Source organism: Callithrix jacchus, chromosome 10, assembly GCF_049354715.1.
Source record: "Callithrix jacchus isolate 240 chromosome 10, calJac240_pri, whole genome shotgun sequence".
Classification (NCBI taxonomy): Eukaryota; Metazoa; Chordata; class Mammalia; order Primates; family Cebidae; genus Callithrix; species Callithrix jacchus.
In genome coordinates, this window is record NC_133511.1 from 131,635,153 (window position 1) to 131,656,954 (window position 21,802).

The 21,802-nt window shown below is 63.5% G+C and overlaps 3 protein-coding genes across 11 annotated transcripts; 1 reads left to right on the forward strand and 2 right to left on the reverse strand.

Annotated features, from left to right (window-relative positions):
* The first annotated feature begins 1,686 nt into the window (after positions 1-1,686).
* On the forward strand, positions 1,687-2,982 carry IFITM5 (interferon induced transmembrane protein 5). The gene is made up of 2 exons (XM_002755705.4): positions 1,687-1,904; positions 2,500-2,982. The coding sequence occupies exons 1-2, from the start codon at positions 1,719-1,721 to the stop codon at positions 2,710-2,712; spliced, it is 399 nt and encodes a 132-aa protein (XP_002755751.1). The 5' UTR covers positions 1,687-1,718; the 3' UTR covers positions 2,713-2,982.
* A 1,578-nt stretch (positions 2,983-4,560) lies between these two features.
* PGGHG (protein-glucosylgalactosylhydroxylysine glucosidase) lies at positions 4,561-12,339 on the reverse strand. Of its 8 annotated transcripts, none has more exons than XM_035263968.3 (15): positions 11,404-11,523; positions 10,219-10,622; positions 9,665-9,875; positions 9,147-9,582; positions 8,147-8,266; positions 7,584-7,715; positions 7,261-7,372; positions 7,039-7,111; positions 6,773-6,909; positions 6,516-6,649; positions 6,322-6,417; positions 6,052-6,149; positions 5,770-5,981; positions 5,563-5,668; positions 4,561-4,846 (listed from the first exon to the last, which is right to left on the reverse strand). In XM_035263968.3, exons 2-14 carry the CDS (start codon positions 10,547-10,549, stop codon positions 5,568-5,570), a joined length of 2,193 nt encoding a protein of 730 aa, XP_035119859.3. In that variant the 5' UTR covers positions 10,550-10,622; positions 11,404-11,523; the 3' UTR covers positions 4,561-4,846; positions 5,563-5,567. The 8 variants fall into 8 exon arrangements, 5 of the variants coding, with proteins under 5 accessions (XP_035119859.3, XP_035119857.3, XP_078198030.1 ...); XM_035263966.3 differs by having other exon boundaries at positions 4,561-5,380; XM_078341904.1 differs by having other exon boundaries at positions 5,559-5,668.
* A 1,340-nt stretch (positions 12,340-13,679) lies between these two features.
* NLRP6 (NLR family pyrin domain containing 6) lies at positions 13,680-21,543 on the reverse strand. 2 transcript variants are annotated; one of them, XM_009008794.5, is made up of 8 exons: positions 21,339-21,543; positions 20,394-20,674; positions 20,134-20,172; positions 18,129-19,896; positions 16,427-16,519; positions 14,857-15,027; positions 14,617-14,784; positions 13,680-14,155 (listed from the first exon to the last, which is right to left on the reverse strand). In XM_009008794.5, the coding sequence occupies exons 1-8, from the start codon at positions 21,365-21,367 to the stop codon at positions 14,017-14,019; spliced, it is 2,688 nt and encodes an 895-aa protein (XP_009007042.3). In that variant the 5' UTR covers positions 21,368-21,543; the 3' UTR covers positions 13,680-14,016. The 2 variants fall into 2 exon arrangements, with proteins under 2 accessions (XP_009007042.3, XP_002755752.3); XM_002755706.6 differs by having other exon boundaries at positions 16,427-16,522.
* Positions 21,544-21,802: the final 259 nt, after the last annotated feature.

The window sequence follows — 21,802 nt, forward strand, 5'->3', positions numbered from 1 at the left end:
GCTTTCTGAGTTGATGAGGCCTGCCTCGGATATTTTAAGTTGACACCTGGAGCACTGCAGTGTTGTGGGCACAGGAGGGACACACCTGTCTTCCGTCTTAATGTCATCACTCTGCAGCAGTGAGAACAGACTCTCGAGGCGCGTGTGAAAGGAAAGTAAATCTTGAGGTGCCAAAATCGCTAAAGGAAAGAGTCACACAGGGGACTGCTTAGGGCCATCGCCCCTCTGCCCACTGAGATGAAAGCAATCTCCAATTGCCTCCTTTAAAGAAGCTAATCAGAAACTCAAAAGAATGCAACCATTTGTCTCTGATCTACCTAGGAGCCCTTCAACCCTCCCCCACTTGCTTTGCATGGTCCCACCTTTCCAGACTGAACCAGCTTGTTCGTCCTACATATGTTGACTGAGTCTCCTGTCTCCCTAGAGTGTATAAAACCAAACTGCGCTCTGACCCCCTTGGGCACATGTGGTCCGGAGCTCCTGAGGCTGTCACGGGCACGTCCTCAACCTTGGCAAAATAAACTTTCTACATCAGCTGAGGCTTGTCTCAGATGTTTGGGGTCCACAGGCTCAACAGCAGGAAGGAACCCCCCACCCAACCATCCCCTAGAGGTGGCCAGTGCGGGTCCTGGAGGAGGAGAGGGCAGCTTGGTCACAGGCCCTCGAGAGTGTGGCCGGCTGGGAGACTGGGAAGCTGAGTCTTCTGGCAGGGTGGGTGCAGGAGCACCATGGCTGGAGGATTGTCGGGGAGTGGGTGGGGGTCCAGTGAGCCTTCTGCACAGACCAGGCACTGGGTGTGTGAGTCCAGAGCTGGGGACCCACACCACTGTTTTAAGGGGAAGTCTGGGCTAAAGACATGAATGCGAGCCATCAGCGTACAGAGGCATTTACAGCCAGGGAGACAAGACTGGGGTGGACCTCGAGCCCTAACAGGACCCCTTACCATGGACATTCTGGGATTAGGAGGGCAGGAAGGAGGCTGAGGAGGGGTTCATCCATCGCAGGAGTCCAAAGGCTCCCTGATCCCTGACACCAGGGTTAACAGCTGTCACTGGTCCCTGGGGGTCCCCCTGCCGGCCCCTTGCAGACTGCACCCCATCTCCCCGCTCCCCGTGAGGTTCTCTCCTTCTCAGGTGCCCTGTGACAGCTGCCCTCCCTGTTCATTTGGAGGGATGCCTGTGCTCCTGGGGCCTGGAGCTCGTGCTCCGAGAGTGTCAGGGACAGAGTGGAGTTGGGAGTCCTGGGAATACACGGGCTGTGGTTTCAGCAGCTCTGGTTCTGAGGAGGGGGCTCCTGTATATCCCTGAATTGTGAGGCCCATGGCCCTGAGGCAGCACCTCCAACTCCTCTTGGCTTGGCGGGGGGCTCTGGCCAATGGTCTGCCCACTGCCCACTGCCCACTTGGCCAGCAGTCTTTGATAGGGGTAGGGTGTATTGGGGGGGGGGTCTCTGCCACTGCCAGGCAGTCACCTTCCAAGGAGGGGGCTCCCTGGTGGGATGTCCATCAGGAGGGGCCCTGCTGGGTGGTCCGAGGCAGCCTCAAACAGGGGCTCCCTGGGGTGGGGGCTGAGGGGCGGACCACACCCTCAGCCTGCAGGCTGTAATTTGTGTTAAATATAGCGCTGAGGGGCTGGGCCGGGAGGGGTGGCCGGGCTATAAGGGAGCTGGTGCCCACCCTCCCAGCTTGTCTGAGTGTGGAAGAGACGGCGCTGGAACCCATGGACACGGCGTATCCCCGAGAGGACCCCCGGGCCCCCACGCCCAGCAAGGCCGGCGCCCACACAGCCCTCACACTGGGGGCCCCACAGCCCCCACCTCGGGACCACCTGATCTGGTCGGTGTTCAGCACCCTCTACCTGAACCTGTGCTGCCTTGGATTCCTGGCACTGGCTTACTCCATCAAGGTGGGCGTGGGGCTCCACCCCTACTTCACCAAGGTGGGGGGGGGGAGGGAGCAGGGGGCAGGGCGTGGGGAGCTTCTCAGGGGTCCTTGCCCTATTGGGGGCCGCAGGGGGCTCTGCTTGCCAGCGAGGGTCTCTGTGGGCACCACTTGTGAAGGTGACTCCATCAGCATGGCCCAGAAAGAGCCCCTCAGAGGTGAGGCCACGGGGCTTCTCCATTGAACACAGGGGCCTCTTCTTAAGGCAGTCTGGCCCACCCGAGAGCACAGAGGCCACTGGGAGGCACCCAGAGAGATGTGTCATCAAGGGGATTCACATGCTATCGGCTTCTTCAACAGGGCCCCCTTTGACTTTAGCTCCTGAGTGGCAGGGTGGAGGGTGTCCCAGCACCCTGGGGGACCTCCACCCATAGAGCTCTTACAGGGTCACACTGGCCTGGGATGGTCCCTGTGTCCATAGCTGGGGCCCCAGGGAGTGCCTCCTCAGGTCACACCTCTCCATCTAGATTTTGGGGCCTTCTAGGGGCCCGGGGTGGGGGTGGGAAGGGGCCCCAGGCCCTGAGTACACATAGACATCTGGCCCTGTGGCCACCCTGCAGGCCCGGGATCAGAAGGTGGCTGGGGACCTGGAAGCAGCCCGGCGTTTCGGCTCCAAAGCCAAGTGCTACAACATCCTGGCTGCGATGTGGACGCTGGTGCCGCCGCTGCTGCTCCTGGGGTTGGTGGTGACCGGCGCCCTGCACCTGGCCCGGCTGGCCAAGGACTCCGCCACCTTCTTCAGCACGAAGTTTGAGGATGGGGACTATGACTGACAGGCTGGGCCCTGATGGAGGCCCCAAGCCCCAGGACACTGATCCCAGGGTGCTCCCCTGAGCCTGGCCCTTCTGTGGGGCCTCCATCCCTGCCCCATCCTGACCCTGGGGCCCTCGAGCCCCAACATGGGTACCTAACGCTAACCCAGTCGGACCCCAGGGGCCTCACCCTAACCTGAGGGCTCCCAGCCCCTAACTCTGCCCTCCCTGCCCCTCCCTCCACATTCCAGGATCCTTCCTTTCACAATTAAAAGTGCCTGGTTTCAGAAAATGCCTCCTGGGTCTCCTTCCTGCCCAGCATAGGGGAAGGAGCTGCCCTAGGGATCACTGAAGCCAAATGCCACGGGGCGACACCGAGTCAACGGCAGGAGGTCCCCCGGCAGCTCTGCAGCTCCGCTGTTCTGCTTGACCAAGTCCTGACAGGCCCCTTCTCTGTCACTGGGCGGCCTGTGGCTTCTGGGGCGGAGGCCCAGAGTATTTTAGGCTGAAGTTTGGGAACCAGGCCTTTGATTTCTGCTACTGTGGTTTAGCGGCCTGTGATCCAGAACATTGCGGGTGTGTCCCATGTGTCCCAACTCCACGTGTGCCCAAAGTCTGCGTGGGAGTCCTCTGGTGTGTGCCTCCTTCCTTCTGGGTCATGCTGCCTGTCCCCATGACCCTGGGTCCCCTTTAATTCTGAGAAATCCTAGTCCCCATGGTGGCTTCCCTTCCTCTTGGGCCAGTGGGGGTGTCTGGGAAGGCAGGGTGGGGACCATCCCATGGGTGGGGCTGGACACACACATCATCCACATGGCGCAGGATCACAGCTCCCCCTCCCCACACGCACAGCTGTATCCAGAAAGACAAAACGGGCGTGCGTGCAGAGTCTTCTGAGTCCCCCAGTGCGTGTTTTTCGTGTTTACATGCACTGCATACCACAGTCTCCCCCACACACCCTGGACGGGTGATGGGAGGGTGCCAGGGACACACACACCCTGACGCCTCGTGGAGGCCGCCCCTGCTGGGATAACTGCAGGGGCTGTAACCGCAGAGTGGCCCGGGGTTCTGAGCCCCCCACCCAGGGGCCTTTCCCTCCCCAGGGATCCCCCCTGCCTGCCTGCCCTCCCTGGGTTGGGGTGGGAATCTTTATCTAGTTGGTCTACTTGGAGCCCTGGGCTGCACCCCCATCTGTGGTATGCCTGCAGCCCAGCCAGCCCTGGAGGCAGGTGTGTGGAGGCTATGCTGGGCACTGGAGACAGACAGGGCCAGTCCCACGTGGACCAAGGACAAGGGCAGTGTGCCCACCTGTGCCTGGCTTGGGAGAGTATGGCAGCCCCAGGCCCCAGGAGAAGGGACCAAACTGTTGGGTGCAGAGGCTGGGAGGGAGTCAGCCCACATGTGGCTGGATACGTGTCCCCAGGGATGAGACGGTCTGCTGGCCCCAGGCTTATGTCACGACAGGTGTAAGACATGTGGTGTCCACCGGTCTCGGCCACCTGCACTCTACACAGGTCCTGTCCGGGGAGCCGAGAGCTGGCAGACCTCTGAGTGCCGGTCCCGGCCGTGTGAGTCCCCAGCACACTCATCCCCCACATGCAGCTCCTGGCAGCCACAGAAGGTGGCAGAGACAAGGAGACAGGCCCAGGGAGACACTGGCATCCTGATCCTCAGAGCCGCACAGGCGTCCTTGCCTGCCTCCCTCCCTCCCTGGAGTCTCCTCTCGAGGAAAGGGTGCAGCCGCAAAGCCAGCGCAGGGGAGGTGCAGATTCGAGGGGACCCACGCTGCCCGACCCAAGTGAAAAGGGAAGTGGGACCCAGGGCACCGTCCTTACTTCAGAAGGAAGGAAGCACACTGGCTCCTTAGAGGAATAATGCTCTTCCTGACACCAAAGCTTTAATTCCTCAGGCTGACGTGGTGCAGGCGTCCTGGTCCTCATCAGGGTTTCAGCAGCAGACGCCATCGCATCTTGTTCTTAGGAAACTGCTGACGACCCAACCCTGGGGCTGAGGCTGGGCAGGGCCTTGAACCCATGCACATCTGGCTCCAGTCCCTCTGGCTGGTCAGTGGAGAATGCTGGGGTCTGGCCCTCAGGTCCCTCTGTCCCGTTCTCTGGTGACTCCCCACTTCCCACCTCTCTCCTCACAAGCTGTGTGGCTGAGGAAAGAGCCATCACACCCCACACTGTGGGAAGAGGCCACCTGAGCGGATTAGGGCTGCCCAGAGTGGCCAGGAGCCTGGGACTGAGATCAAATCCCAGCATGCTGGACCCTCAACTGCGTGAAGGGAAAAGCTCCTTTTTGGCAAAGCTGCACCTCAGAGTCCTGAGGAATTCCGAAGGTGGCCGAGTCCCTTCCTTCACGCCCCTTATCCCTGCTGTCCACACTGAGCTCTGCACCTGCCTCTCTGCCCTCTCAGCAGAGAGAGCTGCAGGTCGCAGTGACTGAGGCACTCAGGGAGAAGGGGATGAGAGGCCAGAGGTGATGCAGGCTCAGACCCTGCCTTCAGGAGCGTGGGGCGGTGCCCTGGGATGGTGGGTGATGGCATCCGTCCACAGGGCAGGCAGACGTGGTGTGGAGATGCCATGGGGAAGCCCATGGGAGGGGTTCAGGCCAGGGTCAAAAAGCGTTGAACTTTAGGCCAAGAAGCGTGGACTTTCCTTGGGCGCCTGGCTGCACGTGGGATGGCAGGCTAGCAGGGTGTCCAGGAGAGGTGCATGCAGAAGGAGAGGATACAGGGAAGGCCCCAAAGACATTTCTGAAGCCAACACTCCTGATTATTCAAGGGCAGGTTCCAGGGTGAGTGACTCAGTGGGGCAGGAGGGACCAAGGGTGCCCCAGAGGGACCCTTCGGACTCTGGAGCAGGTACCTACTATCTTCAAAAAGTCCTCCCAGGAAACTTGGAGCTGGAGCTTCCAGGCAGCTTCGGGGGCGACCTTTGTATCCGGCCAGCCGAGCGGGGAAAGGAGGCCTTGCGTCCTGCAGGGGGAGGGAGGCACCCTGGGGGTGAGGGGGACAGCCTGGGGGATGGCCTGTGGCCACAGGCGCCTGGGCTCTTTGGGGCTGGCATGGTCTTCTACCTGGCGGCAGGGCGAGCCGGGCCTGGGATGGCCACAGCTCAGCCTCCAGAGGGGGAGCCCAGGGCCCTGCTCGGGCTGTGACCTCCACTGTCACGGAGTCCTCAGAGAAAGAGAAGTTGAGCTTGTTCCCCTGGTAGAAGATGCCGGAGACGCTCACTCTGGAGATGCCCAATGGGCACAAAGGGTCGAAGGTCACACCCAATCGGGTGAGCCTGTGGGATGAGAGGTCTGTGAGGTGGCAGGTGGGGGTATGGGCTGCCCTCTGCCAGCCTCTGCACTTGCCTGAACCCCGTGCACCCGAAGAGCACCGCCTGCAGGAAGCCCCCCATGCCCGTCAGGAAGTTCACAGCGCCTGACCCGTCCGAGTTCTCTGTCCACACCTGCAGGGGCAAAGGCAGCTGACACCAGGACCCCCAGGACACCGTCCTCTCTGGGCTGCTGTCCAAGGTCCGGCTGGAAGCTCCAGGGCAGCACCCTGCTGTGCCCGCTCTGGGGCCTGGCTCCACTCCCACCATGAGGGGCCCAGTGGGAGGCAGGCGTGGCCAGGCTGACCTTGAAGGGCTCAGCCGTGTTGGCAAAGCTCCTATCCAGGAGGTCCCGGGCCCGCACCGTGTCCTTCAGCTCCATCCAGCCCACAGCAAACATGCTCTGGGGTCAGAGGTAAGAGGATGCGAAGGGGTGAAGCTGACTGTGAGGGCAGAGACTGAGGCCACTGGGGCAGGAGCTCCCCACCCCAGGCTGCTCACCCAGGTCATGGCGGGGCCCTGGGGGGATGTCACAGCCTCGTAAATCTCCAGGTTTTTCCTTCGAACCTCAGGAATCAGGGAGAAGGGGACGGGGTATCCCAGGAGCACAACGTCTGCCTGCTTCACTGTCTCTCCTATGGGGAGGTGCTGGTGATGGCGGGTGGGTGCAGGTTTGGGGGTGGCAGGCGTTCCAGGACAGACTCGAGGTCTCTACCGTAGGGGCGAAGGAGGCCTTGGAGGGGTCCACCCACACTCACCAGGCTCATATCCATCGAACTCCGGGTGGAAGTTCTGTTCTACATCAAAGGGCACCTTGATGCTGTCAGCCACGGCCAGCCACTGGCGGGGGACGGGCAGTCCCAGGTCCTGGGCCAGGGCAGCAGCAAAGCGCAGGCTGGGGGTGGAGGTGGGTGAGGGAGGCTGTGACCCCTGGGCTTCCAGCTGCTGCCCGCCGAGTGGGGGCACTGGGGCGGGTCTCCAGCTGGGGTGGGGGGTGGGGTGAGGTGAGGGACTTGTGTCTCACCTGTTCTGGACCAGGACGTTGGTATATACAGAGTTGTTGACCCCTGAATGGTACTCGTCGGGGGACATGACTCCTGGACACACAAGTCCAAGACGGTGCTCAGTGCAGAGTCTCAGAGACCTTCCCTCCACGCAGCAGTCAGCGTGGGGCCTGCACACGTGAGGTGCCTGAAAATCATCTGCTGAATCCGGGAAATCCCTTCTTCCCCACCATGGCCCTCACCCCTCAGGTGGTACTGCTCCTCTCTGGGGCTCCACTCCACACGGCTACACCAGAACTCCGCCACAGCACTGACCACGTCCCAGCCACCAGCCTCTCGAAAGAGCTGCAGGTCCTGGGGGGCAGGAGGCGGGACAGAGGCCAGAGCCCTGGTCACCGTCGTTCCCAGTGGCCTGTCTGTGCGCAGAAGCAAGGCCTGGCACTGAGACACCCATCCTCGGCCAGCTTCCCAGGACTGGCCCCAAACAGGAAGCCACGCAGAGTGGGTGTGGCTACACCAGCTGCCTGGCCACGCTTGCAGGAATGGTGGGCACACCACGCCTCACCTGGGTGGCGTGGTAGTACAGCTCAAAGGCCAGTACCACAGCCCCATTGACGTGGACCTCCTGGGCCCCGTAAATGTCCTCAGGGCAGACCTCCAGGCCGGAAACTGCACTCTCCCAGGCAAACTTGGCTCCCTGAGGGGTGGAGACAGGCAGACTTGATCTTGTTGGAGGGGAGAGGTGGCCCAACAACTTTCCCATGTCCCCCCCCGGAAGAGGGGGCACAGCCTGTTCCAGGTCCCCCGGTGGGCAGTACTGCTGGGAGTTTTTCTCCTTCTGCCCAGTTTTCACCATGTGCTGATCTGGGGGCTGACCCCAAGGGGTCCTGGGCCAGAGCAGGGTCCCAGCCCTGCTGAGGCCCCTCAAGCCTCAGGGTGGAGAATCCAGGACATCTCAGCTCTGTCCAGAGAGGGGCCCAGGGAGAGGAACACAGGCCTGGGGAGGGGTTGGTGGGGGGGGGTTGCAGGCCCTGCCAGTGGCCAGAGTGGGGCCCGCGGAGAGGGATACAGGCTGGGAGGGGTGTGGAGGCTGCAGGGCTCTGCAGGCCAGTGCCCAGGTCCCCTCACCTGGTAGCCCAGGTTCTGGGCATTCTCCAGGGCCCCGCCCAGGGTGCGGATGCGGTACTCCAGGATGGCCCTGGCAGCCTCTGGGTGGAACATCAGGATATTCGGGAACATCCAGAGGTCCTGAGAGCACGGTCCCTTGTTCAAGCACTGGACAGGCTCTCACGTCTCCCTCCCGCCTGGCCACATTTCCCCCTGGCACAGCTCTACTGCTGGCGCCTTCTGGGTTCCTCCTCTGCTGCCCACTCAGATCTGCAGGCCCTCTCCACCTGCCCACCCAGTTCTGTCTCCAGCTCAGATGCTCCCTTTGTTCTGGTCCTCAGCCCCACACTTTGGCTCCCCAGCCGGTGTTCGTGTGCCCAGAGGCTCCGGCCGAATGTGGACGTGGGTAGCCTCAGGCCGACCGACCTGCAGTAATGACTTGGCCTCTGGGAGCCTCATCAGAGAAAAGGGCCACAGCACCAGCATGGGAAGGCTTAGACAATGATGGAGCAGTCCCAGCTCTCACTCTCCACACCTCCACGCCCAGCAGCCACCATGCCCCCTCCCTTGTGCCCTCGGTGTCCCCATCACCCTCTTTGGCCTCCAGCTCCAGGCTCCACGCAGTAGCCCCACAGGTCTTCCCAGTGCCCAGAGGTCCCCTCCTGATCAAAGTCTCTGCAGCTCTGCTGGCCCTCAGGTAAACTCCAAGCGCCACACAGCTGTGCAGAAACCCTGGAGACCTGGGCCTGCAGCCCTTCCCTCCCTGGTGGGGGCCCCTCCCCTGGCCCTGGTGGGGGCCTCAGGCCCTCTCAGCTCTGGTCTCCACACCTTCCATTCCCCTCACCGAGATCACTCCTCCACACCCTCCTGCTGAGACACCACCTTCTGTAGGCCTCTTCCCGTGTGCCACAGTCCCTGTGCTTCCCAACCACAGCCCTGATCCCAGGGAGGGCAGGGGCAGGGGCAGGGGACCTCTGTGCGTCACCTGCTGTGTGCCTGGTGCTGGGTGTACAACGCTCACCTGGTCCCAGAAGACGTGGCCCCAGTAGCATTCCTCACGGCTCCCATTGGAGAGGCCCCCAGGACTGAGGCCATGGCAGATGTATCCTGGGGCCTTGGGCTGGGGCAGGGCACTGAGCAGGTAGTAGAGGGAGCCACGCAGGGCCTGGCGCAGGGGCAGGGGCCCCACCACGTCCAAGCCACATTCTGCCCAGAGCTGGGCCCAGGCCAGTGCGTGGGCCGCGTACAGAGCTCCCCCTGCCTGCAGCCGAAGGGCTTCCTCGAGGCAGGCCTGAGCTTCGGCCTGGCTGCCACCCACCACGGTCAGGAAGTCCCAGGTCTCCTCCTCCTCGCCTTCCCCAAGTGTCAGGTCTGGGGGCGTGGGTGTCCACAGCATGTGCACCTCCTGCTGCGGCCCCCCGGGCTGCTCCGGGGTGAGCGTGTGGCCGTACAGGTACCTGCGAGTGTAGAGTGTGGCCGTGTCTCAACGATGAGCTCCCTCCCTGGGCTCCCTGGCTGCAGACCCAGCCCCCTCCTTACCGGGCTCCCTGGAAGTCAGGACCCAGATGCAGGTCCAGGTCTGGGCTTTCCGGGGAGAAGGCTGACGGCAGCAGCAGCGTGATGGGCCCGCTCCCCGCAGCCAGGCGGGCGATGGACACACGGAAAGCCAGGACGTGGGGCAGTGTGCGGTGCGCATAGATGCACTGGGAGGCCCGGAAGTGGGGGCCCTCCAGGGTGTGAAGAAAGGAGCCTGCGGAGGCAGAAGGGAAGACAGGACCACTCGAGAGGGGTTGCCAAGCTGCCGCCTCCTGGGCCAGGAGTGGACCCCCGGGCCGCCTCTCCCCTCCACGGGGCAGATCCATTCCGACGCTCGGCTGCTCATTTTCGGAAGCTACAGCTGCCTCGGGGGCCTCGGGCTGCTGCCCTGTCCAGGTGGCCTCTAGGCCGAGGGCGGGGGACCCTGAGGGCCTCTGGGGCCTCCTGTCTCAGTGAAACGTCCCCTGTACACTCAGGAGGTGCTGGGGGCATTTGCGGCTGTGCCCCCCACCTGGAACGATGCCTGGGGCAGGGGTGGGGCAGGCCAGGTGTGATACCTGTGTTGGTGTCCAGGGCGAAGGTCTCGGTCAGCTGCTCCCCCATCCCTGCAGGGGCCTCCAGCCTGACGTTGAGGGGGCTGGGCAGCATTGCCCGGTGCGTGTCCCCGCCAGCACCATTGTACACGCCGCTCACATGCAGCGCGTGGTGAAACACTCGTGTGCCCAGGAATGCGTTGGTCACAGTGGCCAAGAGGCGGGGGTCACTGGGCAGCCAGTGCGCAGCAAACGTGGTGGGGTCCTCCATGGAAATGCTGCTAGGCCAGGGTGGCCTGCTGGGGGTCAGGGGCCCGGGGACCGGCTGGGCCTCCTTCTTGAGGCCGTCCATCATCCTCTGAAGCCTCCCTCAGAAGTGGGGGGAGTTGCGGAACCAGCTGGGCGCCCCGGTTTTCCTGAGGCCCCTCCTAGGAGGAAAACACCCAGGACAGGAGCTCAGCTCTGAGATGCTCGAACCCGGAGAGCTGATCTCCAGGAACCCAGCAGAGTCCCCAAGCTTGTGTGTCCCACGGGGCCCCTCAGAAGTCCAACCCTAACCCTGCTGTCCAAACACGACCCCGCAACCCCCGCCTCGCCCCACCTTCTGTGGTCGGCCCGCCAGGCTGGAGGGGAGTGGAAGTGGGGGAAAGGAGGTGGACCCTGTGTGTGTGTGGGGGGGGAAGGGGAGTGTGGGTGTGTGTGGGGGGTGGAGTAGGGGGTATGTGGGGGGGAAGGGGAGTGTGGGTGTGTGTGGGGTGGAGTAGGGAGTATGTGGGGGGGAGGGGAGTGTGGGTGTGTGTAGGGTGGGGCGGGGGTGTGGGGGGGGGGAGTGGGGGGTATGTGAGGGTGGGGGATGGGGAGTCGGGCTGCCAGGGGCACTGAGGAGACGGGGCGCTGGGCGGGTGGGGGTGTCGGGGCCGTGGGCGGGTGGGGGTGTCGGGGCCGTGGGTGGGTGGGGGTGTCGGGGCAGTGGGTGGGTGGGGGTGTCGGGGCAGGGGCGGGGCTGTCGGGGCCGTGGGCGGGCGGGGGTGTCGGGGCAGTGGGCGGGCGGGGGTGTCGGGGCAGGGGCGGGGCTGTCGGGGCCGTGGGCGGGCGGGGGTGTCGGGGGAGGATGGGGTCTCAGATTCTCTGGGTGGGGGGGCTGGGCGGGCAGCGGAGGGGAGGCTGGCGCGGCGGGGAGCGGGACGGGCCGGGGCCTCTGGGACTCACCGCAGCCCCCCCCCACCAGGTCGCCGGGCGCCAGCGCGGGAACCCGCGTCCGTCTGCTCCGCGCGGGTCCGGGAGGGAGGAAGGAGGAGCTGCCCGGCCGCGGCGCCACCAGGAAGGTCCGCGGTCCCCGCCCCCGAGGGCCGGGGCGGGCGCTGGGCCGCGGGGTGGGACGTGGCCTCGGGCTGCAGTCCGGGCTCCCCTCGGTCCCCGCCGGCGGGGCCTGGTGGTCGCGTCCCGGGCCCGGCGTTCGTGGCCCCCGAGCCGTGTTTGGGGGGGCGCCCTCCCCGCGGCCTGAGGACTCGGGAAAAGGGTCCCCCACGCGGGTGAGACCCCGGCCCGGCCGCCGTCGGGAGGGAGTTCAGGGCGGGGCCGGAAGGAAGCGGAAGGCGGGAGCGGAGCGTTTCCGGCCGCGACTCTCCTCAGGGACGCCCGGCCGCGCCGTTCCCGCCCGTTTCTCCGCCGTCTGCCTTTGCCGCCCTGACGGGTCCGGCCGCTTCCCCGTGTGGGGTTTTCCCTCCTCCCGCCGCCGCCCCGTGCGGTTCCATCTCCGTCCTCGGTCCCCCGTCCCGGCCCCCCAGGCGCCCTGCGCAGCGCAGACGGCCCCGCCTGACCCCGCTGCTCCCACGGCCTCCCCCGCGGCGACGTGACGCGGCACCCGTGGGTCCGTCGCCCGCACCCATCCCACCCATGGGCGGGCGCTGTGGCCGCACCTCCGGGCCGCCGTCGAGGCCTCCCGCACCCCCTCCCGTCCCAGCTCCTCTTTTGTGGTTAACAGACACCCCACCCCCAACATTGACGGCGGACCCCGCCCTCCGCGCAGGAGGCTGTCATGGCGCCCGACTCACCGAGGAGGGGCCCAGAGCTGCCCCGCGCGAGCGCCACCCGCGACCCCCTCCTGCGCCTGCCTTGCTTCCCTGACCTCCTCCCCTCCCCTCCCCGACTCCCCCGCGGCTACCTGGCTTTCCTGCTGCTTCTAGAACTTTCCAAGCACGCCCCCCCCCCCCCACTCTTCCTGGCTTGCTGGGCAGCCTCATTGTCTGGAGCGCATTTTCTCCAGACGTCTTGGGGGCCGCCCCCTTAGTCCTTGGGGTTTTCGAATGGCCAGTCGTCAATCAGACTTCCCCAGGCCCCTTTCATGCACCGGGGAAGCCTGGGCTCCATGCCCAGCAGCCCGTCTCTGCTCTCCCCTCCTAGGTTTGCCTGTCCATCAAACCGTGTTACACGTGTGTGCATCGTGGGCAAATGTGTATAAATGTGTGTATCATAAACACATGTACTGATTTATTGGAGCTGGGGGGGGTCTCCCTGCGGCCCGGGCTGGACTGCAGTGGCTCAATCATACCGGGTTGGGGCAAAAGTAATGGCGGTTTTTGCTGATTTCCAGGCAACCTGATAGCTCACTGCGTCCCGGAACTCCTAGGCCCAAGCCTCGAACCCCCGCCGCAGCCTCTCCAGTATCTGGGACCGCAGGCACGTGCCGCCACACCTGGCAGACGTGTGTGTATAGCAGACGTAGTGCCACTGCACGGTGTCACACGCGTGTCGTGCATTGACGTTCATATACGTATTTACTGTATTATCCTACGTATCGTGTAGGTTTTGTGTTCCTACCTGGAGTGTCAGCTCTAGGAGGACAGGGATTTTTGTGTTTTGTGAAATGAAGGAATGGACTTAGAAAGTGGATTTTAGAAGGGGATTTCCGCTGGGAAGTGATGGGGCTGCATCCAGAGTCTCCCTCACCCCCCACGCACACACACACACTGGGGTCTCAGCGGCCCAGCACGGTTGAGCAGAGAAGACTCCAGGACCCGAGGACTGTCCACTGCTGGCCCTGTCCATCAAGGCCAAGCCTTGTCGCAGCGGTTTCTGCAGTCAGGCAGCCCCTGAGATTCGAGCCGGAGCCATCATCCTGCCTTGTGAAAGTGGGATGCTGGAAAGCTTGTGAGCACCTAGCTGCACCAGGCCTGGCCAGGTGTAACAGAAGCCAACGGCAATGAATACGCTGGAGAATGCATCAATCACCAGGGCATGGGGGCTGCTCGCCCCCGTGTGCTCACCACTCCCACCCAGCACCGGGCTTCTGCTCTGCCTCTGCCCTGGCCTCCCTTCCCAAAGTCCTCAGACACTGGACACCTCTGGGTCTAGGCCACAGCCTCAGGGATGGTCTCATTCTTAACAGGGACGGTCACCTGCCTACCTTCAGTCTACAGTGGCACAGTTATGGAGGCTACTGGGCCATTCTGCCAGGTTGGGCTCAGGCAGCGAAGGGTCATTCCGCCAGTTCTGTAGGTGTTTAGTTAATTGGAGTTCTCACCGTCGTTAGTGTGGCTTGGTGGGGGTGGGGGTCTTCAAGGGGAATGACTGGAGGGTCCCAGGAGAGGAAGGAGGGTGCAGTAGTGGTGGGGCTGGGGGAGGAGGGGTCCCCCAGAGTGTGGAGAGAGGGGCAGGTGCCGGGCCTGTCCTGGACGGGGTAGGGTGCTGTGTCTGGGCCTCCCACATGCCTGTCCAGGGCCTCTGGGCTCAAACGTTTCCCAGAGGTGAGGGCAGGGTCCTGCGATTCTCTCCACAGGGACTCAGACTAGGGTCTTCCACCCTGCTCTGGCCACCTGGGCCTCAGAAGGTTGAGCTGAGTTCCTTGGGAGGTTCTGGGTGGCCGTCCAGTGCTGGGTGTGCGATGACCAGATCGGGCTTGGCTCTCTTCACATCCCGGAGCTCCTGTAGTGACTGCTCGCTCAGCTCCACAGAGGCCAGACTGCAGCCACACACACAGAGCAGAAGCGGGGTCAGTGGTGGAAAGCAGCATGCTGCGGGAGCAGGTGGGCTGCGGGCAGTGGCATGGCTGTTGGCTGAGGTGTGCCACAGACACTCAGTGACAGGCAGTGACAGGTTGATTCGGAGGTTTGTCAGATGCTAGGGGAGGGGCAGAGGCAGGGCCTTGGGGGTGGCAAAACGGTATTGGGGTCACTGGCCCAGGCTGTGGGCCAGATAAACAGATGAACGTGTGGTCAGGCAAAGTGGTCGAGGCCCAGCGCTGTCGCCAGGGCTCCAGAGGGCGGGCCTGTCAGGGCCAGGTTCCCAGGTTGGTGTTTGAGCTCCGTCGGTTGGGAGGCCCTGGGAGCCCCTCTTCTGGGTCCAGGTGAAGCCTCCAGGCACCCACCCCCACCCTGGGTTGACAGGCTGTGTCCCCAGTACCCTTCCCACCCCGGCCTCCACCTGAGGGTCTGCAGGCTGCATCCCGGGTGCTGCAGGACTGCACACAGGTAGGTCACCATAGGGGCAGGCAGCTGGCAGCCGCTGAGATCCAGGGTGGTCAGGGCAGGGCTCTCCCGAAGCATGGGCATCAGGTACTGCAGCCCTCGCTGGGGGCCAGACAGCTGCACCCTGTGGGAGGGCGGACCTCAGGAGCTGCCGGGTGGTGGGGGCATCCCTCAGCCCTCCCAGGCGGGGCCTCACCTGAACGTCTGCACCTGGCACCGGGGCCAGGCTAGGCCCTCACTCAGCATACGCAGGCCGGCCTCACTGAGCCTGTTGTGGAGGAGGCTCAGCTCCGTCAGCGTGGGGGCTGCCCTCAGGGCCTCGGAGAGGTCTCGGCAGACTGCGTCAGGGAGTTTGCAGTGGGACAGCCTGTGGTCAAGAAGCACGTAGATTTACCTGCAGGCGCCTCAGCTGCCACTCCACCTCCAACTGCACAAACTGCCCAAGGTTCAGCTGAGAGAGGCCTGGGCACCACACTCCTCCCTGGATGCTGCCGAGCCTGCCCTGCCCTTTGTAACCACGCACCCTTGGAGAGCTGTGTCCACTTCTCCCTGTGACACACACTCTTTTTTTTTTTTTTTTTTTTTTTGAGATGGAGTCTCTGTCACCCAGGCTGGAGTGCAGTGGCACGATCTCTGCTCACTGAAACCTCCACCTCCCGGGTTCAAGCAATTCTCTGCCTCAGCCTCCAAAGTAGCTGGGATTACAGGCACCCGCCACCACACCTGTCTAATGTTTGTATTTTTAGTAGAGACGGGGGTTTCACCGTCTTGGCCAGGCTGGTCTTGAACTCCTGACCTTATCCGCCCACCTCAGCTTCCCAAAGTGCTGGGATTACAGGCATGAGCCACTGCGCCCGGCCCCTACGACACTCTGCACTAGCTCTTCGGTGAGCTGAGACAGACACGTTTCAGCAGGTTTGCCACACATTCGTCCGCCAGGTTGAGCTGCGCCAACTCAGTGACTTAAGCCAGTCCCTAGAGCTTGGCTGGATGTGCTATTTCTATTTTTTTTTCACCATTATAAATAATGGTGTGCTGAGCATCTTAGGTTACCAGCAGAATTGCTGGGCCAACTGTGGTCACCTTTTTGGCTCTCATGTTTAAATCCACCCCCACACCAAGCTCCTTTGCTGAGCCTTGCTGAACGTGTGAGGCACCTGTTTCACCAGGCTCCATCAGTACTAGGTCCTGTATTTTCTCCTTTCTGCCCACCTGGTGGCAGAGAAGAGTAACTGCAAAGTCACTGCCACGTAAGAACTGTGCATGGAAGAACGTAAGTCTCACCCCAGCTCTGCGGATCTACTGACGCCCTTCACAGGGGAGGAAACAAGCTTAGACAGACGGACTTGCCACTGGGCACACAGAAGCAGGCTAGGATTTGCAGACAGCCTGACCCTGGAGCCTGAGCCCCAACACCGTCCTCCACTGCTTCTAAGAACCCAGTCGTTTCCAGTGGCAGCTTCCCTCGGAAGGAAAATACACTCTTGCCTTCTTTAATCCCTCCCTCAGCGCGCTTAGCTGCTTTCCACTCACACCGGGACCAGCCTTTTCCTACCAGCCCGTAACCTGGTAATGACGCCCCAGACCCCATCCCCTCCTCCCTCGCTCTGCGTGGGGAAAGCCTGCCAGCCCTAGCACCAGCACCAGAGGCCTCCGGGTCTGGCCTGACCCCTTAGCCTTCTTTCCTAGGCCACACTTCTGTCTCTGCCCAGGGCATCCTGCTCTCAGCCCCCTCCATGGGAAGGGCTGGGGGCATGGCCACTCACGTGAGGCTGTTCAGACAGCACAGGGGGTCAGTCATCGCCTGAAACAGTGGATGAAGAAGGGAGGCTGGCAGTTGTTTTGCAGTGGCTCGAGAACTGCTGGGGGAGAGAGGAAGGTGAAGCCCACCCTGCCCCTCACAGACTCCCAGAAAGGACCCCTCCCCATCTCTAGTCCACCCTAACCCCTCACGGCCTCCCAGAAAGGACCCCTTCCTATCTCCAGTCCTGCAGTCTCAGAGCTGCCTCCTCACTTCCAAGCTGAGCAACCCCCTTCTCCCTCCCCGAACCAATCCCAGAATGAAACCACTCATCTGTGGCCCTCGTACCATCCCACTGGGGTATTTAAGTGAGACCAGTGAGAGGGTGTCAGCCACATCCCCCACATGGGTGTTTGGGTCCCCAGGCCCAGTCCTTGCCAACATCGTGACATTCATTCTCTTAACAGATGCCAAGCACCTGGGTAGGAACTGAATTGGAGTTAAATTCAAAGAACTCTGGCAAAAGCCTTGCCCTGGAGGAGCTGAGGGTCTGGTGGAGGCCTGGGGCAGATGTCATGGCAGGGTGGTCAACAGGGCACTTCTGGAGCCAGCTGGGGGAGCCAAGGCAGACCTCTAGGACAGGCCGCAAACAGAATATTCTAGGTGGAGGGAATGGCAAGGCAGAGGTTCAGGGCACAGAGGGCATCGTTTGTTCCAGAACTCATTGTCAGAAAGTATAATGGGAAGAAGGGCTGGGCCAGAGCTGAAGGGCCATACTAGGAAGTTTCCATAGGCTGTGGATGGCTGAGGGTGGGCATGGTGAGGACACCTGGGGAAGAAGAGAGGCACTCGGTTGCCTTGCCAGGGGGTGGTCAAACCTCCCCATCTGGGGAGCCAGGGTCTGATCTGGACATGCTCCCCATGCCAGATGGACATAGGTGCCTGGGTTATGCACCGAACACAAACTTCCCAGATGGACACAGGTGCCCGGGTTGTGCACTGAACACAAACTTCCCAAATGGATACAGGTGCCCGGGTTATGCACTGCACACACACACACCTGCCAGATGGACACAGGTGCATGGATTATGCACTGCACACACATACACCTGCCAGATGGACACATGTGCATGGGTTATGCACCGCACACACACACACACACCTGCCAGATGGACACAGGTGCACGGGTTATGCACCGCATACACACCTGCAAGATGGACACAGGTGCACGGGTTCTGCACCGCACACACACCTGCAAGATGGACACGTGCACGGGTTCTGCACCACACACACCTACAGATGGACATAGGTGCCTGGGTCATGCACTGCACACACACTCCCAGATGGACACAGGTGCACGGGTTATGCACCGCACACACACCTGCCAGATGGACACAGGTGCATGGGTTATGCCCCGCACACACACCTGCCAGATGGACACAGGTGCACGGGTTATGCCCCGCACACACACTTGCAAGATGGACATAGGTGCCTGGGTCATGCACTGCACACACAGTCCCAGATGGACACAGGTGGATGGGTTATGCCCCGCACACACACCTGCAAGATGGACACATGTGCACGGGTTCTGCACCACACACACCTGCAGATGGACATAGGTGCCTGGGTCATGCACTGCACACACACTCCCAGATGGACACAGGTGGATGGGTTATGCCCCGCACACACACCTCCCAGAGGAGAACATCTCTGCCCCAAAGACGCACCTGCTGCCACCCAGGCTGGCCTGCAGCCGCTTCCCCAGGCTCTTCTTCTTCTTCTCCTGTGCAGCAACCAGTCTGCAGCTGATCAGCCGCAGTGCCTGTCCAGGGGGGCAGCACCTCACGCAGTAGCTCAGAACAGCCACATCCATGCGGCTGAAGCGCACTCGCTGCAGCACCAACTCGGGGAGCCCGCTCAGGGCCTGGCGCACAAACGCGTCCTCCTGCGTCTCGTACAGGCAGTACAGCAGCTCCAGCGAATAGTTGGGCTCCTCTCCCTCCTCCTCCTCCTCCTCCTCCTCTTCCTCTGGCTCCTCCGTGTCCTCAAGCCCTTTGGCCCCCTCGGTCACCTCTGGTGCCGCTCCCCGGCAGCCCTGTCCCTGCACCCACCTCAGGGCCTCCTGCTTCACATGATCCGAGACCCTGCAGCCGAAGTGGCGCTGGATGTCGCCCATTCGCTCCGCGCTCAGTAGTCCGAAGAGGAAGCGCGTGGTGAGCACCAAGTGGCTGTGGGGCTGGGCGTCCCCACGCAGGAGTGTCCCCACGCCGCCGGCCGCGGTCCCGGGCACGCCCTCGTCCTCCAGCAGGTAAGACAGTGCAGCGAGGAACTCCTGGAAGCTCAGGTCGAGGAACTGGTAGGTGACCTCCGTCTCCAGCACGCCCGGCCGCTCCTTCTTGCTAAAAAACTGCGTCTGGACTTTGGAGTCACGAAGCTCCAGTTGCTCCAGTTCCTCCTCTGCAAACTGCGCCCTGCGCTCGAGGACGCCCTTGCGGGCCAGGCGGCACAGTTTGCGCAGGTCGCCCTGCACTCGGGGCCGGTCGGCTGCGGGAGCCGAGCTCAGCACGCTGGCGACGAAAAGCAGGTACACGGACGTGGTGGTCTTGGACGTGCGCGACAGGTCCCGGCCGAGCTCCAGCTGCTGGTGCAGCACCGTGCACACGATCCAGCACACGAAGGGCACGAAGCACAGCGCGAACAGCGTCTCGTTCTCCTTCACGAAGCGGTAGGCGCGCTCGGCCCTCTTCTCGTTCCCGAAGAACTTGTAGAAATACTTCTTTTTGTCCTTGTCGGAGAAGCCGCGAACCTCCGCGCACTGCGGGGAGCACAGGCGGCCCTGCAGCCTCCCGGGGTCGGTGGCGCGCGTGGTCACCAGCAGGAGGGCCGAGGGCAGCAGCGCCTTGTTCAGCAGCCCGCCCAGCACCCGCGCGCCGCTCGCCGCCTCGAAGGGGTCCGTGCAGGGCGCGGCCTCGGGGCCCTCCAGCGCCGGCAGCTCGTCCGCGCCGTCCAGGATGAAGAGCAGCCGCTCCGGCTGTGCCAGCATCCGCTGCACCGGCGCGCCGCGGTCAGGGCACTGGTCCAGGATCAGGTCGGCCAGGCTGCGCGCGCCGGGCCGCTCCAGCAGCTCGCCGCAGGGCAGGAAGAAGGCGAAATCCACCTGGCCCTGGTAGAGCTTGCCCGCCGCCCAGTCGTACAGGATCTTCTTGGCCGCCATGGTCTTGCCGATGCCCGCCGGGCCCTGCAGCACCACGGTCAGCGGCCGCCGGCCCTCCTCGTCGCCGCGGAAGAGGCGGTTGAACGTGTGGGTGTCCGAGCGCCGCGCGCGCTGCGGCTCGGGCTCTTCCGCGGTCCCCAGCGCCTCCCCCAACGGGGCGGCGCTCTCGTGCGCGATGAGCAGCTTGGTGAAGCGCTTGGTGATCTTCACGGAGCGGGCGTTCCTCTCCGTCACCCGCGCGTGCCGCTGCAGCACGTGCTCCCGGTACTTCTTCTTGTACTCTGGGCGGAGGGGAGAGGGCGCGGGATGAGGTCGGGGCGGGGTGGGCTGCGACGGCCGCGCTACGGAAGCCCTCGCTCTCCCTAGCCCCGCTCAGGCCTCAGTTTCCCCTGCGGGACCACAGTCCGCGCCCCTGCCGGCCCTCCCCACCCGGTCCTCCCGGGGACCCTCCGAGTGGGGCTGGGACGCTTGCGCCCCAGCCTCGGGCTCTAGCCTGTGCCCCAGCGAGAAACACCCACCGGACACGGACAGCAGCGCCGCGGGGTCGAAGCCGAGCCCTGCAAGGGAAACGGGGTGAGGCTCAGCCGAGGGCGGGAACAGGCAGAAGGCGCCACGGGGGTCCCAGTCACCCCGAGGAGCACGCGGCATCCTAGCTAGGGGCCCGCGAATTTGTGGATGAAACGCGTGGGCGGGGGCGCGCCGGGGTTTCTCGGGGACGCGGGGAGGAGGGCGGTCCAGCCTCTGCCCCGCCCGGAGGGACCTCCTGCCCCGAGCTCACGCCGCAGCTGTTGCTCCTGGAGCTGCGCCGCCACGTCGCGCGCGTCCGCCCTCTTCAGGGTCTTGCGGGCCACCTCCAGCGCGGGCTCCGGGCCGTAGAACTGGGCCAGCTGCTCCGCGAGGTCCATCGGGTCCGCGCGCTCCAGCCGCCCCCATGGGATGCTGCGTCCATCCGAGCCCACGTCGCGCAGCTTGTGGCGGAAGCGCTTCAGCTGCTCCTGGCTCAGGTCCTCCAGCGCGGCCTGGAGCAGCTCGCGGGCCACGGCAAAGCGTGCCCCGGTGCTGCAGGTGGGCGGGCGCGGGTTAATGGGTGGGCGACCCTTAGGGGCCTCTGGCATCCGAGAGCCCACCGCAGGCAGGGCCTCAGGGAGCCCGGGACAAGCATTGTGTGTATCCGGAGTGGAGGACCCCAGACTTTGCCCTCCCCTCCCTGTCCCGGGTGGCGGCATCTTGGTGTTCTTCACTTTCTGGGGGTGACGTGGGCACTGGCCACCGCTGACCCGAGCTCTGGGGGGCACCTTTCTCCCCTGCACCTCCCTTTCTGCTTCTGTCCTTCCACACCCCAGACCAGGCCAGGCCAGTGGCCCCAGGGAGGCATTTCCAAGGGACCCTGGGCTCTCTTTCCTTCTTTCCTCTCTCTTCCCAAGCCTGGAGCAGAGCTGGCCTCTGTGGCAGCAGACACTGCCAGGCCCGGGCGGTGTTCCTGGGGTCCCCACCCTGGCCGCCCTTGGTGGGGCCAGGGCCTGAGCCTGAGCCTCTGGTGAGGAACAGACTCCACAAATGCCCTCTGTGGGGATGCAGACTTAGACTTCTAAGCCTGAGGATGGGGGTAGTGGAAGGATGTGGAGAGCCAAGGGGCTCCAAGGGTGGAGAGCCCCAGGGACTCAGCGGGTGAGGTGGAGGCCCCAGAGATATTCCCAGTGACCACCCGGGGGTCAGCACTCACCTGGAGCAGGGGGCGTCTGACTGGTCCATGGGGTATCTTCCTCCCTGGGTCTAGCACTCAGGGGCAGAGGTGGGGACCAGAGAGGTGATTCCTTCACAGGCTTTCACAGGCTGAGCTGGAGCGAAGCCTTAGAGGTTGTCCAGCCCGGTCCATTCCCCGGGTTCACACACCCCATCTCAGCTGGTATGAGAAGCCATTGTGCGCTGTGGCACACGCACAGCATTGCCCTTTAAGGGCTCAGCTTGGTGAACTTTGATTTTCTCACTCATTTATTCCATTAATGTTCCCCAAGAACCCTTGGGTGTGGCATCAGGGCATGGCTGCGAGTAGGTGGCTTTCACCTGCTTCCGCTGAGAGTGGGAACAGGTGGAAGGTGCCATGGGGGTCTGAGTCACCCCGAGGGGCACATGGGGTCCTAGCCCTGGGGCCCGAGAATTTGGGTTTCTCAGGGACTTGGGGAGGAG